The sequence below is a fragment of the Bactrocera oleae genome, chromosome 3 (genome assembly GCF_042242935.1).
Source record: "Bactrocera oleae isolate idBacOlea1 chromosome 3, idBacOlea1, whole genome shotgun sequence".
Taxonomy (NCBI): Eukaryota; Metazoa; Arthropoda; class Insecta; order Diptera; family Tephritidae; genus Bactrocera; species Bactrocera oleae.
Window position 1 is genome coordinate 54,698,462 of NC_091537.1, and position 14,619 is coordinate 54,713,080.

Below are 14,619 nucleotides of genomic sequence, written 5' to 3' on the forward strand. Positions count from 1 at the left end.
TGAAATGATCTTCTAAATTTTCAATTATAGTCATATAATTTCTGTCGTTTAATGGATGAAAATTTATCAATAATACAAGGTGCGTTCCAAAGTAAACAGGACTTCAAAAAAAAGACAAAACAAATGGTTTTATCGGCAAAATCAATTAATTTTATTCAAAATAGTCTCCTTCTGCTTTAATACAGCTTTTTGCACGGTCGAAAAGCATGTCAAACGAGTCTTTTAGCTCGTTGCCCGGTATGGCCGCTAGTATGGCGATGCAAGCCTTTTGAATGGCCTCCACGTCTGCATAACGCTTTCAAATAATCGGCCACAAACGTCGATCGATGAGACGGCGCATTATCGTGCAACAAACGCCAACTTCCATCTTCGCGATATTCGGGTCGAACACGTCGAATACGGTGCACTAAACGCTTCAAAACTCCAAGGTAGAATACCGCATTCACGTTTTGGCCGGGTGGAACAAATTCTTTGTGGACAATACCATTGGAATCATAAAAACAAATCAGCATTGTCTTCACTTTTGACTTCTCCAGGCGCGATATTTTTGGTTTTGGCTCATTTCTTATTTATGTCCTCACGACCACTTTGAAAACGTTGAAACCAGTCGTGCACTCTGCTACGGGATAGGCAATCATCGCCATAAACTTGTTTCATCAATTGAAACGTTTCGGTAAAAGTTTTACTAATTTAAAAAACAAAATTTAATGTTGTCTCTTTGTTCGAAGCTCATTTTCGCACCGATGACAAAAACATACTGACACTTAAAATGCAATAACTTCACTTCCAATAGATGAAATGTCATGAAATTTTTACTAGAAGTTGATAAAGGATAGCAGATTCTAACGCACTAGTCGACATATAGATGGCGCTACTAGAGTTTACTTTGTTACTTTTTTACTGTTTACTTTGGAACGCACTTTGCAGTTAAAAAATGTAAATGTTTTGTGACAAGTGTATCAATATGTGTGATTTTTTTATCTGTGGGTATTAGTGTGAATTTCATTTTAGGTTTAATTAGGTTCCTATCATATTTAGTTTCTTGGCAAATTTCGCATTGATTAACAACTAATTGAATCAGTTCCATCAATTTCGGATAATAGATTTTATATTTTAATTGATTATATGATTCCTGTAGGCCTGAGTGCACACTTTCCCTAATGTGATAAAATGAAATTTGTTTGACTGCTTTAACTTCGGTCTCAATATCTTGCGCTCGCCCTGTGCATTTAGTGAATTTGATTTGGTTATCATTTGAATACATTTCTATTACCTTTTCTTGTACTATCTTATAACTGTGTTCGGATGTTTCCGAGAACATGCCTATATTTCCTTTTGAAATATATTTTTTAAAAATTTCTGCCTTTATATCAAAACAATTTTCTGCGATAAAAATAATCCTCTATCCATTGTTATTTGTTAAAATTATTTGAGTTTTGAATTTGTTCACTATCTCTTCTTTAATGTAAAAATGGTATCCTAGACGTTAGCAGAGAAGTCTGGAACGAAAAGGTGAGAACCAAGTTAAAAAAAGTGAGCACTTACTATTTTCTATTCTACTTAAAAAGTCTGCTACTTGATCAAATTGATACTCTCCTAGTTTTAATATCCATCTTTGATGTCTTGGTGGCATGTCTTTTCCTCTACATTTCGAATGTTAAAATTTAATCGGTTGGTAATCAGTTAAAATTTTGAATATTCTACCATAAACATATGGCCTGAAGTAATTAACACTCCACATAATTGCCAAAAATTCTAATCTGGTAATTCCAGACTGTTTATTACCTTAATTTTGTTTGATTCGGTTTCATTACTTCTTTTGTTAAAATATGCCATAAAGATTCTGTTTCCTTTTTCCTAAAATTACATTTATCTATTTGAATTTTTAAATTTTGATTTTCAAAGACTTTGAAAATATCTTTTATGGCTTTAATATGTTCATTTAAAGATGTGCTAAAAATCAAAATATTGTCTAAATAGACAACGCATGTTTTATTAATATAATCTCTTAATATTCCGTTCATCAGCCGTTGGAAAGTGGTTGGTGCATTCTTTAACCCGAATGGCATTCTTATAAATTCAAATAAGCCATGTGGCGTTACAAATGCCGTTTTTATACTCTCGCAACCTGTTGCTACAGAGTATAATAGTTTTGTTCACCTAACGGTTGTTTGTATCACCTAAAACTAATCGAGTTAGATATAGGGTTATATATATATAAATGATCAGGATGAACAAATAACTTGCCATAACTAAGCTCCGCAATAAGATACAAGACTGTTATTTGGTACACAGGATCACATTAGGGAGGGGCATCTGTAGTTAAAAATTTTTTTTTAAAAGTGGGCGTGGTCCCGCCTCTAATAGGTTTAATGTGCATATCTCCTAAACCGCTAATGCTATAATAACAAAATTCACTAGAAGCAAATGTTTTTAGCACTTCTATTGACGGTGTCAAAATAGTTGAAATCGGGTGGCAACTCCGCCCACTCCCCATATAACGGTACTGTTAAAAACTTCTAAAAGCGCGATAAATCAAGCACTAAACACGCCAGAGACATTAAATTTTATCTCTGAGATGGTATAAGATGACTTTATAGGAACCGCGTTCAAAATTAGACAGTGGGCGTGGCACAGCCCACTTTTAGGTGAAAACCCATATCTTGAGATCTGCTTAACTGATTTCAACCAAATTCGGTGCGTAACGTTCTTTTCATGTTTCTATGTCATAGTGCGAAAATGGGCGAAATCGGATTACAACCACGCCTATTTTCCATATGACACCATTTTAAATACCACTTGATTCTTTCACTTTCCACTATGCAAATCAAGCAACAATGATTATATCGGCGTAAAACTTTGCGTGAATAATACGTTTAAAGTATTCCACCTTGTGACCAAAAATTTTCTAAATCGAACCAAAACTGTTCAAGCCCCTAGGTACTGAATATGTGGACCCCAGTACCTATAGTTGACCTTCTACCGAAAATATCAGTCAATCCACAAAGAAATCTCAAACGAGTATACCATTTGACTTTGCGAGAGTATAAAATGTTCGGATACATCCGAACTTAGCTCTTCCTTACTTGTTTCTCTATATTTTTTTTCCTAAAATTTAGTGATACCCTTTTGATAAATCTATTGTTGTAAAATATTGGGTACGTCCTAATTAATCTAATATTCAATCAATATTGGGCAAATGATATTTATCATCTATTGTTATTTAATTTAATTTCTATAATCTACAACGAGCCTAAATTTTTTATGCCTGAGTTATCAATTTTTTTCGGAACAACCATTAAAGGGCTTGAATATCTTGATGAACTTTTGGTAATGATTCCTTGTTCTTCCATTTCTCTAATTATTTTCTTACCTCTTCCTCAAGTTGAGGTGGATATCTATAAAGTTTTGAATTTATTTGTTCATTCGATATCGTTCTAATTTCATGTTGAATTTTCATTTTACTAGTAAGTATATCCCCTTTTTTGAAAAATGACCTATTATATTGTTTTTTATTTTGATCATACCATCATATTCCTCTTTATTTAAATGATCGAGCACATTTTTTAATTCACCATTTATTGGTTCAAGTGAGCAGATTTCTTTTACGGCATAAGATTTATTTATGAAATTCACTGATTTCTCATTTAAAATTATATAACCTTCTTTAAAATGAATTAATGCATTAAGACTATTAGTAAATCTGCACCTATAATGAACTGATATGAACGGTTGGCTAGTCTTCTGACTTTCCACCTAAACCGACATCCTTCTGGAAGTCGTAACTCCTTTGGAGCATGAGTATGCACTTCAAAATGAATAGTATCCTTACCCGTAATGGTTATAAAATGAATTGGTTTTATCGCAATCTTTTTAAAATCAATTATTTTTTCGCCAATTATACTAAGTGAAGCGCCTGTATCAATTAAAGCTACATATTTATTTGTTTCTAACGTAATTTGAATTTTCGGTAAATCATAAAAGGCTAGTTCTGAAAAAAAAATGCTATTTATTTCAGAAGGTCCTGTCGTTTCGCTACTTTCTCTTATGTCAATTTCCATAGGCTCAGCCTGTCCTTGCCTAGGCCAATTCAAACGATTTTGTTCTGAATACTGTCTACGGTTTCCTGACATTTGGCATTGCTCATTACTTAAATGATTTCTATTGAAAAAATTATTTTTGCTAAATTGTCCTGAGTTCTGAGGTTGCCTAATTTAAATGGAATAATTTCTATGATCTTTACGTTCATAATTGTTATTTCGATTATACTCGTATTGCATCTGTTGTTGATTATGATTATTAAACAGTCTGTCGTCATTTGGTTGCGGTTGATATCTAAAAACGTTTTTGTTGTTCACTTTATCGTCCTTAGCTTTATTATATTTCCAATATTCTGGTCTTACGCAACTATCCTCATATCGTCTTCTCGTCGTTAATTCTAAAGTTCTTCCTAAGTCGTGTTCGTCATAAATTTTATCAAGCAGTGTTCCTTGTTTCATTTCTTTAATATTATTCACTAATAAATTGTCCGTGTTGCTTAAGTCAATACAGCTATTACTCCCATAATATACGATTAATTCATCACTCTTATATTTAATATTCTGTATATCTACTTGTATAGCTAGTTCACTTACATTGTTTGCACGAATACTTGCTATCCTCCAGTTATCAGGTTCCGGGATGTTTATTACTTCGCTTTTTGCTTCTATTGTATATTGCTGTAGTAAATCGTCCGCACTGCTTCTCTTTTCATCTACTCGTCTGCTTTTGTCGACAGTAAATACTCAACTATATTTAAAAAAAATTAATAAATATTATTTTTTTTCTTCGCGAAGGACTCGTTTTACTGGATCCTTTAATACTTTTTTTTACTAGGATCCTACCGACTGCGCCAATTATAAAATGACGTCGCGACGAACGGTTTTTTTAAATAAAGAGACGAATATTTTGATTAGCAGCGAACTATCGCTGAAAAATGTAGAAATCAGACTAACTTTATTGAATAATATTTCTCACAACGAAAGTTCATAGTTTACTCAATTTTAAATAAAATTACAAAGAATGCTTATTAAGTGATTTGGTTATTGAATTTCACAATTTTTTATCAATTCAAAGAATTGGTACAGAATGTAATTTTGTTTTGTTCAATTTATTTATAATAATGTCAAGGGGCAAGAAATGATCTCAAATTACATATACTTTGTATTAATTGATTTATGCCTTTTTATTATAAAAATCATTAAGTATCAACACTTTGTTACATTGTATGGAAATTCTGGTTTACATTGTTTTATTTATTGTAGCAATGAATTCATCTATATCGTGAGCATTTTTGTTAATTAGGTTTGGAGTAGCTATATAATTATCGGCAAGTTTGTAGGTATAAGTGCTTGTATACTTGTATGTAACTCGCAAGTTTTGTGTTTATTTTTGTTAATTAAAAGTAAATTAATATGTATAAGGGTATGCTTATACTTAAGTTTTTTTGTTTTCCGCCAGGCCACTTTTTAGTCTAGATTATATATTTGTTGTAAATATGTACATATGTGTAGTTTTTTTTTTGTTCAAAGAAATCTCGAAATACGAAAAATAAGGCACAACCCATTCCACGCTTTTCTCACAACAATACAGGTATTTTTCAGTCAATATTTCTGTCAGTATATAAAAGGAGTTATTTTCATTTTTGAGTTTGAAGTGTTTAAAAAGCTTGTTTTTTTGTTTTTTTAAACTATATTTAGTTTTCACTTTTTTGTTTAATGTGCTTTTAAAACATGATTTTTAGTATTTTATACCCTACTTCTTATTTAGGCAAACGTGGTGTTTTCACTTTTTCTAAGGATGAGAGTAAATTTGTTATTCAAATGATAGCAAAAAATAGTTTATGCTCTTAGCTGCATAGTTTTATAGTCGTAGTATGATTTCGCCCATTTTCACAGAGCAAAATTTGGTTGAAAGATTAATAGTTCCTGAGATAAAAGATTTCATCTAAAGGTTGGTGGTGCCACGCCCTTTTTCCAATTTTTACACCTCCTGCAATAAAACATAACCATTAAATGGGGACTGGGTGTGGTTATTATATGATTTTACCCAAAGACTTCCTCCCAGCAAATTTGGTTGAGTTAGCTTCAGCGATTAGGAAGATAAGTGCAGTAAACCATTTAGGGGCCGAGGCTACGACTATTTTTAAAATTTTTTAAAATTTAAATTTTTTTAAATTATAGCTAATAGGTGTGCCTTGTCACCCCGATCCCCTGTACCAAATTACAGTTCGTTCTCTTGATTTAGTGCTTAGTTATGGCACTTTATAGGTTATCTTAATTTAGTGCTTAGTTATGGCACTTTATAGGTTTTCTTTTAATGACGTTTTGTGGGCGTGGCAGTGGTCCGATTAGATCCATCTGAAATACCGATTTCTCTTGTGTGCCAAGAAACATACATATGTAGCACGTTTTATCAAAATATCTCAATTTATACTCAAGTTAACGCTTGCACAGATAAAAGTTACAAACATTCCAACATACAACATCCATACAAACAAACGTACATCCATACAAACATTCCAACATACAACATCTATACAAACCAACGTGCAGGTGAATCTAATATTGTAACAACGTTATAAAAAGGGGGTCTATTCCTCTAGCCCTCATATAATGTATACAAAGATCATACTTCGAACTTCAGGATGTCTTTATACCGCATATATTAGGTCAAGTAAACAGTTCGTTCGGTTGACAGTTTTTCGATTGATTGACTCAGTACGTTTTGAGCGCTCGTCAAAGATGGACACCAGCAAAGAGAAAATTCGCTATATTTTACAAATTTTCTTCAATCAAGGCGAAAAAGCAGCCAAAGCGGCTGAAAAAATTAATTTAGTTTATAGCCCGATACTGGAAACGAACGTGTAGCACAAAGTGGTTTGCTAGGTTCCGTTCCGGTAATTTCGATGTCAAAGATGCACCACACGACGGGAGGCCTGTCGTCGAAAATTGCGATAAAATCATGGAAATAGTGTAAACAGACCGTCACGTGAGCACTTATTTAATTGCTGAGGAACTAAAGATAAGCCAGAAAACCGTTTGGAACCATTTGCATAGCCTTGGATTCAAAAAGAAGCTGGATGTTTGGGTGCCACACGAACTAACATCTAATAACTAATCGCAACAAAATCGGTCTCTTTTTAGAAGCGCATTGTGACTGGCGATGAAAAATGGGTCACTTACGACAACAACATCCAATATCATATGCAAGATATCTTAACGAAATTTACAAATAATATCTTTCTGTTGACAGTGTATCCGTGTGCGCAAAAGGGATAAAATCACGTGAATACTTCCCCTAGCCCCCCTATTCCTATTTTAGGGAATTTAAAGCATTCTTTTGTTATGCCTTATATATTGGTCAAGATGTTAGGTATCTCAATGAAAGTTTGCGGGCATCTATTTATGATAATACTCGTAGTATGTCGTGATCCCAAAAATGGATGAAATCGAGTCAATACGAAATCTAGTTCCCATACAAGTATATCTAATATAAGAATTTTAACATCTCTATCTTCACAAGTTAAGTGAACGTATAATATTCAATATACTATATTTTAATGTTGAAAATGGGTCCATAAATTACACCAGATCCCATACACCACATATAATCAGCCCTATCGTGAACTTCGTGTGAATAAATCATTCCCATGCTCGATTACTCTATTGTGAACTTTGGCAATCTGTCACACATGTTTTTATACCCTGAACAGGGTATATTAAGTTTGCCACGAAGTTTGTAACACCCAGAAGGAAACGTCGGAGACCATATAAAGTATATATATAAATGATCACTGTGACGAGCTGAGTTGATTTAGCCATGTCCGTCTGTCTGCCCGTCCGTCTGTCCGTATGTATATATGCGAACTAGTTCCTCAGTTTTTGAGATATCGATCTGAAATTTTACACCTGTCCTTTTCTAACAAAGAAGCTGCTCATTTGTCGGAACGGCCGATATCGGACCACTATAGCATATAGCTTCCATACAAACTGAACAATCGGAATCAAGTGTTTGTATGGGAAACTCTTTCATTTGACGAGGTATCTTCCCGAAATTTGGCATGAATTATTATTTGAAGCAACAATGTAATCTCCAAAGAAATCATTTAGATCGGATGACTATAGCATATAGCTGCCGTACAAACTGAATAATCGGAATGAAGTGCTTGTATGGAAAACTCTTTCATTTGACGAGCTATCTTCACGAAATTTGGCATGTATTATTATTTAAGGCATTAATCTAATCTCCGAAGAAATTGTATAGATCGGACGACTATAGCATATAGCTGCCATATTACTCTAAACGATCGGAGTAAAGTGCTTGCATGGAAATTTTTTTTATTTGACGAGGTATCTTCACGAAATTAGGCACGAGTTATTGCTTAAGGCAACAAATTATTTTCCACAGAAATTTGTCATATCAGATCACTCTATCATATAGCTGCCATACAAATTGAACGTTCGGAATCAAGTTCTTGTAAGGGGCCTTTGTATGTGTAAAGGGTATTATAGCTTCGGCGCAACCGAAGTTAACGTTTTTTCTTGTTTTGTTTTGATTTTGCGTCATCTAAAATCGTACGTGTTGACTTTAAACGTATACGACTTTGTATATTGTAAGAGCAAAACAATTCTCGCCAGCAGCTGACTGAAAGGATTTACCGAAAAAATTTAAGAGAGACGACCAATTCTCTTGAATTACCCAATACAATGTAAAATTTATTTATTTATTAACGTTTTAAGCAAACGTTTTGCAATAGACACCATTGTAAAACTATCAGCTTGTTTGCGATTTTTCGGTGAAGAAGCGTATCCGAAAGTTGTGGGAAGGCAAATGGATGTTGGTTTATCACAATCAAGCTTCAAGGGAATCCTTTATGAAGTATTGGACGTATTTTAGTCATGTCTCTGCAACCAGTGGATAACGTGACTTACTAAAATAGAGATACGAGAAATATGTTTGAATCTTTACCAAAAATTTAATATCCCTCGCCACGTCAAAATTATAGGTCCCAAAAGCAATGAACACTTATATGACAACAAAAAAGGAGTATATTAAAGAATGTTTTGCTGGTAACTTTATTAAATTTTCTTGTTATATACGTTTGTTAATAAAAGTTTATCTGAAGGTATGTAATGATAAAATGAAAATAAGGTATGTTGATGATACACACCCTGGAGTCTGCCACGATTCATCAATTCGGTATACGAGTCAGATACGTATTTCAATGGAACAGGAATATGTGCGAGCCACAAGTAACGTTTAGTTGCTAGGTACAATTTTAATTAAATCTTTCAATGACTAAATTTAATATTTTTCACAGGCGAGGGACTTGGCTGCTAATACCCCACCGATCGGCGGCAGAAGGATCTTCAGAAAGTAAGTTTAATGAAGTACATGCACGCGCGCGTAATATTGTGGAAATGACAAAGTGTTTTGAAAAATAGATGGAGATGTGTACTGGCAGCTAGAGAGATGCATTACGTTCTTAAAAAGGTACACAACATTTGTTTTAACTATCGATGCGATGGCATAAATTTTATTTCAAATGAACTTTCCCAGGCTGAAGTTTATGAACCAGTACTGTCTGATGAAACCGAACCCAACTCCTCCAACACCATTGGGGAATAATTATAAATTTTGAAAGTTTAAAAATGTGCTTTTATTAACATATTAATTCCAGTAAAACTTCAAGAAAATGTGTTAAAATAAAGTAAATATCGTTAATTAATTACAGAAAAAGGAAAATTAAAATTAGAGAAAAGATGTATGTACATATGTATATAAGGCAATATAGTTATTGCCTAAGTTTCTCTTTGCAGCGAATATTTCTAGTTTTTGAACTTCGATTTGGGCCTATATAAGTTATAGTGAACGTTCTACTTCTATTTTTTTAAGGCCTGCAATGTCTACATTGTGATGTTGTGTTTCTGTTAGTAAATTAACTTGAGTTTTTTGCACATTTCAATGTCTTCTTCTAATTTCCTTAATTAATTTTCTATTTCTTTGTAGTGTTCACTCCGTATTTGTAGACTCTTAGTTAAGTTAACACATATTTCTTTTTATATTTTCAGTTCGATACTCAGTACCTCGAAAGTATTAGTATTATTCTGCGTTTGTGGTTTTGGCTCGTGTACAGGGTTTTTTTTTTCGTTTGTATTCACTGATACTTTCGCAAGTCAAAGCTATTGTTCATAAAACTTTGCTCCTCTGTATCTGGGCCTACATCATATTCTTTATTCTTGCTTGTCTCGCACAGGTTGCTATCAATTGTGTTAGTTGACCTAGTTTGTAAACCAAAAGCTCTGCCACCTTCCACGCTTTGAATTGTTGCTGTTAAATCCAAAATGGACTATTCCAGAACAGAAACTCTTTACACGGTCCACCGCCGGTCTTTTTTTATTTTGCGCATTCTGGACCCCGAACATATCTTTTCTGGTCTATCCAAACCTGTTTTGGAAGTCTAAAGAATAAAGGATTAAAACAGCTAGAACGGACGAACAATCGACAATCATTGGTTACCTTTTTCCATACTGCAATTGATTTCAATCGTGACCCCATGCTGTTAAGGGAATCATGCAACTTCTTCCAATATGCGTTTACATTTTCTTTGGTGTTGACCAAACACGTTTAATGTGCTTTATTAATAGAGCTTGTTTAATAAAAAAAGTTGTTTACATTACATTTTAAAGTTAGTTTTTCGCTCTTAACGGCTTTGTGAACGAATTTTATGATTTCACATGAAAAATATTACATTTACAGTTAGGGAACATTTTCGAATATGGGAGATTTTTCCCATGTGAAGTAAACGATAAGAAAAACATAAATTTGAGAATTTTTCTGTCTTCACAAAATTAAGTGAAAATATGTTTTCGAGTATTGGTAAACAATGTAAAAAGTTAATGCAATTAGTCTTAAGCTGTCCCTTATCCCAATATACATATAACATATAGTGATTTCCACCTTAATTTAAACCTGTCTGTGTCGGTCAATATGTGTGATATATTAATGAATTTAATTAAGTGGAGAAGTTTTCTTTAAAATAAAGTGCGTTGAATATGACCGAAATTGGTCTAGACCTAAAACGTAAACCTCATATCCCTAATATAGAGATTTTCGTCCTCTTGATGTTTTTTTACATGAACCCAATATATTAAATTTAGCGTCTGTGGTTGAATTTATATCACATATGTATTTATATATACCTATGTTATTTTTGTTATGTATATTTGAGTTAATTATATTGATTTTAATATAAACATCTCGGACACGAAGAAAAATGTTTTGTCAACACCTGGTAATATAAATTTTAACCACTGAATAATGCAAGTAAAAAATATTATATTATATATTAAACAAAAGTAAAAACAAATGATTTTTTGTATAGGGATTTAAACAAGAATCGAATTAATATTTATTTTGTTACAATTAGGTCAATTCGCACTGAAGAAACAACTAGTTGTTACTCTAGATTAAATAATATTATTTGTTAAATTAATGTTTGATTTAATCTTACATATACAAACTTACAATTTTCTATGTAAGTTATTTATAGATATTTTTGATTTCACTAATTTAAAGATTTTGTTTATCAGAAACATTGGACTCTTTCTCTTATCTATACTTTTGTAGGAAATGGACATGTACTTGTACACAAAATAAAGTAATCAGCACCAAAATATTAGTTGCATATACATACATTTTAGGGTGGAGCGAAAAAAAGTTATTTTTTGCTTAGCCTGAGCGTAAAATCTGTAGATTATAAAAAAGGAAAAGTTTTGGACAAAAAAAAATTTATTTTTTAACATCTAGAGGCGGCACACTCAGTTTTAAAGTAAATTAAGAGTTAAAATTTTTGGACAAGAAAAAATTATGTGAACGGTTTTTGACTCAAAATTTATTTTAACGCATGAGGAAATCATGTGGTCGTTTAAGACATTTTATTAAAACTCTAATAATGACCACACAATTTTTTTTTAAGTTGATAACTTTTAATGGCTAGAAAGAGGACTCTCCACAGCTTTTAGAATACTTATCAAAATTTTTTTACGAGATAAAAATTTTAACTCGGAAATTAACTTTAAAACTGAGTGCTCCGCCTCTAGATGTTAAAAAAATTTTTTTTTTGTCCAAAACTTTTCTTTTTTTATAATCTACAGATTTTACGCTCAGGCTAAGCAAAAAAAAAAAAATTTTCGCTCCACTCTAATATGTATTGATATGCAATTAATATTTTGGTGCTGACCATTTTATTTTGTGTACAAGTACATGTCCATTTCCTACAATAGATAAGAGAAAGAGTCCAATGTTTCTGATAAGCAAAATCTTTAAATAAGTGAACTATATCACGAATACTTTTTAAATCCATTAAAAAATACAGTATGTGATTGGATTGCATAAAAACAGTCTCTTCGAGCGAATTGACCAAATGCATAATAGTGAACGACAAAACTTTTAAGTATATAAAGCATATGTAATGCTCATTGAAACACTGGATTTAAAATGTTATTTTTATCAAAATTTTGCAAACATTAATGCGACTATAACTTTAAATTACTGATATATTTAACTAAAACCGTAAATTTTCATTTGTGTATACTAGGCTTTAAATAAATTTTGCTATGTTAAAATTTTCACGAAAAGGTAGCCTAAAAGAATATTTACAAAAAGCACAACTAGCACCAATTGTTGTCGAGAAAACCAATCCTGCAAAAAATTTTTATATACTATTTTTTCGATTTTCAACAAAAAAATGTTACCTTAACTTGTGGACTAAAAATATAAAGTAGGGGATTCGCTTTTAGTCTTTCGTTAATTTCTATTTGGCGGCGTACAGCTTCACGTCTTGCCGAACCCAATGCGGATACCTCCTCCCGAGTCATAGCTTCCGTGGCACGTGGAAGATCCTGAAAATCGGGAAGCGATTTTTTTCGTTGAAGAGTTACATTTATAGGAGTAATCTAAAAATAAGAATATGTATATGTTTTTTTTTTAACACATTTTAAATGCAACATATAAATTAAAATTTATACACTTTTAAGCCGCATTCTACATATATACATTTGTTTTTAAATATTTAAAGTAACCTCGACCGGTGGCTCAACGATCCAGCTCTCAGATGCTCTTCTAGCCAATAAAGCTGGCGAATACATCAACTCTTCTTCATCTTCTTCAGGATACCACTCCATTTTAAAGTAATTTCATAACTCTGCAACCGTTAAGTATGTATTACTGATGGAAATTCAAATTTCACAATTTTATCTTAACTAAATAGTAAACACTTCTCACTACTTGACATGTTTTCCAATAATTAACTTTTACACGACAACAAAATATTATTGGCATATTTTGTTTTCCGAGCCTTATTGTTTAATTTCTTGTTAGCTACAAATGAGCAGTTTAATTTATTTATTTTATTTAAAAATAGATTTATTACTCCATTAAAGATGTCATAGCAAAAACAAAATCAAAGCCACGTAATTAAAAAAATACTCATTTATGAACTCTTAATACTTTATACATTTTACATGGCTAAAGCATTTTACGTACTTATTGTACAATTTTAATCTTAATTATTTATATATCCAATTAATAACAAATATATATACACATAAATATTTATATGTGTATAACAACTCTTTCGTAAGACACAGACAGTTTAGTTGCAGAAGTGGAACAAAGTATTTGGTGTTTAGAAAATTTCCTTCTTTGTTCGTTATTTCATCGTATTTATTTTGGTCATTCTATAAATACTTCTAAAGGTGTCAGAAACATAAACAGCAATATGTCAAAAGATTCGAGGGATGTTGCCACATGATAAATTAATTATTTTTACGGGGGATAAAATTTTTGTAATTCTCAAGATATAAACATTTCGATAGCACATTTCTATGACACGACATAATTACTAAACACATTACCCAGAATTATAACCTTAATCAATCATTCGTTAATATTGGACAATTTGAGTATTATTATAATATTTTTTTATATTTTTCTCGGCTTGTAAAATCGTTCTTATTGAGCGTTCTTTGTTTAAAAAACCAATCAATAAAACATGTTTTCAATGGGGAATTACTTAGTCCGCCATAAATTCTGTTACAAAGATTACAATCACATCGCGGGTATAAACTCGAAGAATCTAATTATTATACTCTTGCAACATGTTGCCACAGAGTATACTATTTTTGTTCACCTAACGGTTGTTTGTGTCATCTAAAACTAATCGAGATAGATATAGAGTTACATATAAATACATAAATGATCAGGATGACGTGACGTGAAATCCGGGTGACTGTATGTCCGTCCGTGCAAGCTGTAACTTGAGTAAACATTTAAATATCTTGAGGAAACTTGGTACACGTATTTCTGGGCACCATAAAACGTTTGGTATTGTAGATGAGCTTTGTCGGACCACTACCACACCCAGAAAACGCCATTAAACGTAAACACATAAGGTGCCATAACTACCCGCAAATTAAAATACAAAACTGTAATTTAGAATCATACATAATATCAGAACCATATATATATATATATATATTTTTTTTTTTTATATGATTTTATGTATATATATATACA

General features: G+C 32.0%; 1 protein-coding gene and 1 long non-coding RNA gene across 4 annotated transcripts; one reads left to right on the forward strand and one right to left on the reverse strand.

Moving 5' to 3' along the window:
* The first annotated feature begins 8,261 nt into the window (after positions 1-8,261).
* On the forward strand, positions 8,262-9,688 carry LOC118681222 (uncharacterized). Of its 2 annotated transcripts, none has more exons than XR_011395316.1 (3): positions 8,262-9,311; positions 9,362-9,534; positions 9,601-9,688. It is a non-coding gene; the product is annotated as an uncharacterized lncRNA (long non-coding RNA). The 2 variants fall into 2 exon arrangements; XR_011395315.1 differs by having other exon boundaries at positions 8,262-9,110; positions 9,167-9,534.
* LOC106621491 (uncharacterized) lies at positions 9,677-13,744 on the reverse strand. Of its 2 annotated transcripts, none has more exons than XM_014240387.3 (5): positions 13,588-13,744; positions 13,125-13,246; positions 12,798-12,998; positions 10,561-12,744; positions 9,677-10,501 (listed from the first exon to the last, which is right to left on the reverse strand). In XM_014240387.3, exons 2-4 carry the CDS (start codon positions 13,224-13,226, stop codon positions 12,658-12,660), a joined length of 390 nt encoding a protein of 129 aa, XP_014095862.1. In that variant the 5' UTR covers positions 13,227-13,246; positions 13,588-13,744; the 3' UTR covers positions 9,677-10,501; positions 10,561-12,657. The 2 variants fall into 2 exon arrangements, with proteins under 2 accessions (XP_014095862.1, XP_014095861.1); XM_014240386.3 differs by having other exon boundaries at positions 13,694-13,712.
* Between the last annotated feature and the right edge of the window lie 875 nt (positions 13,745-14,619).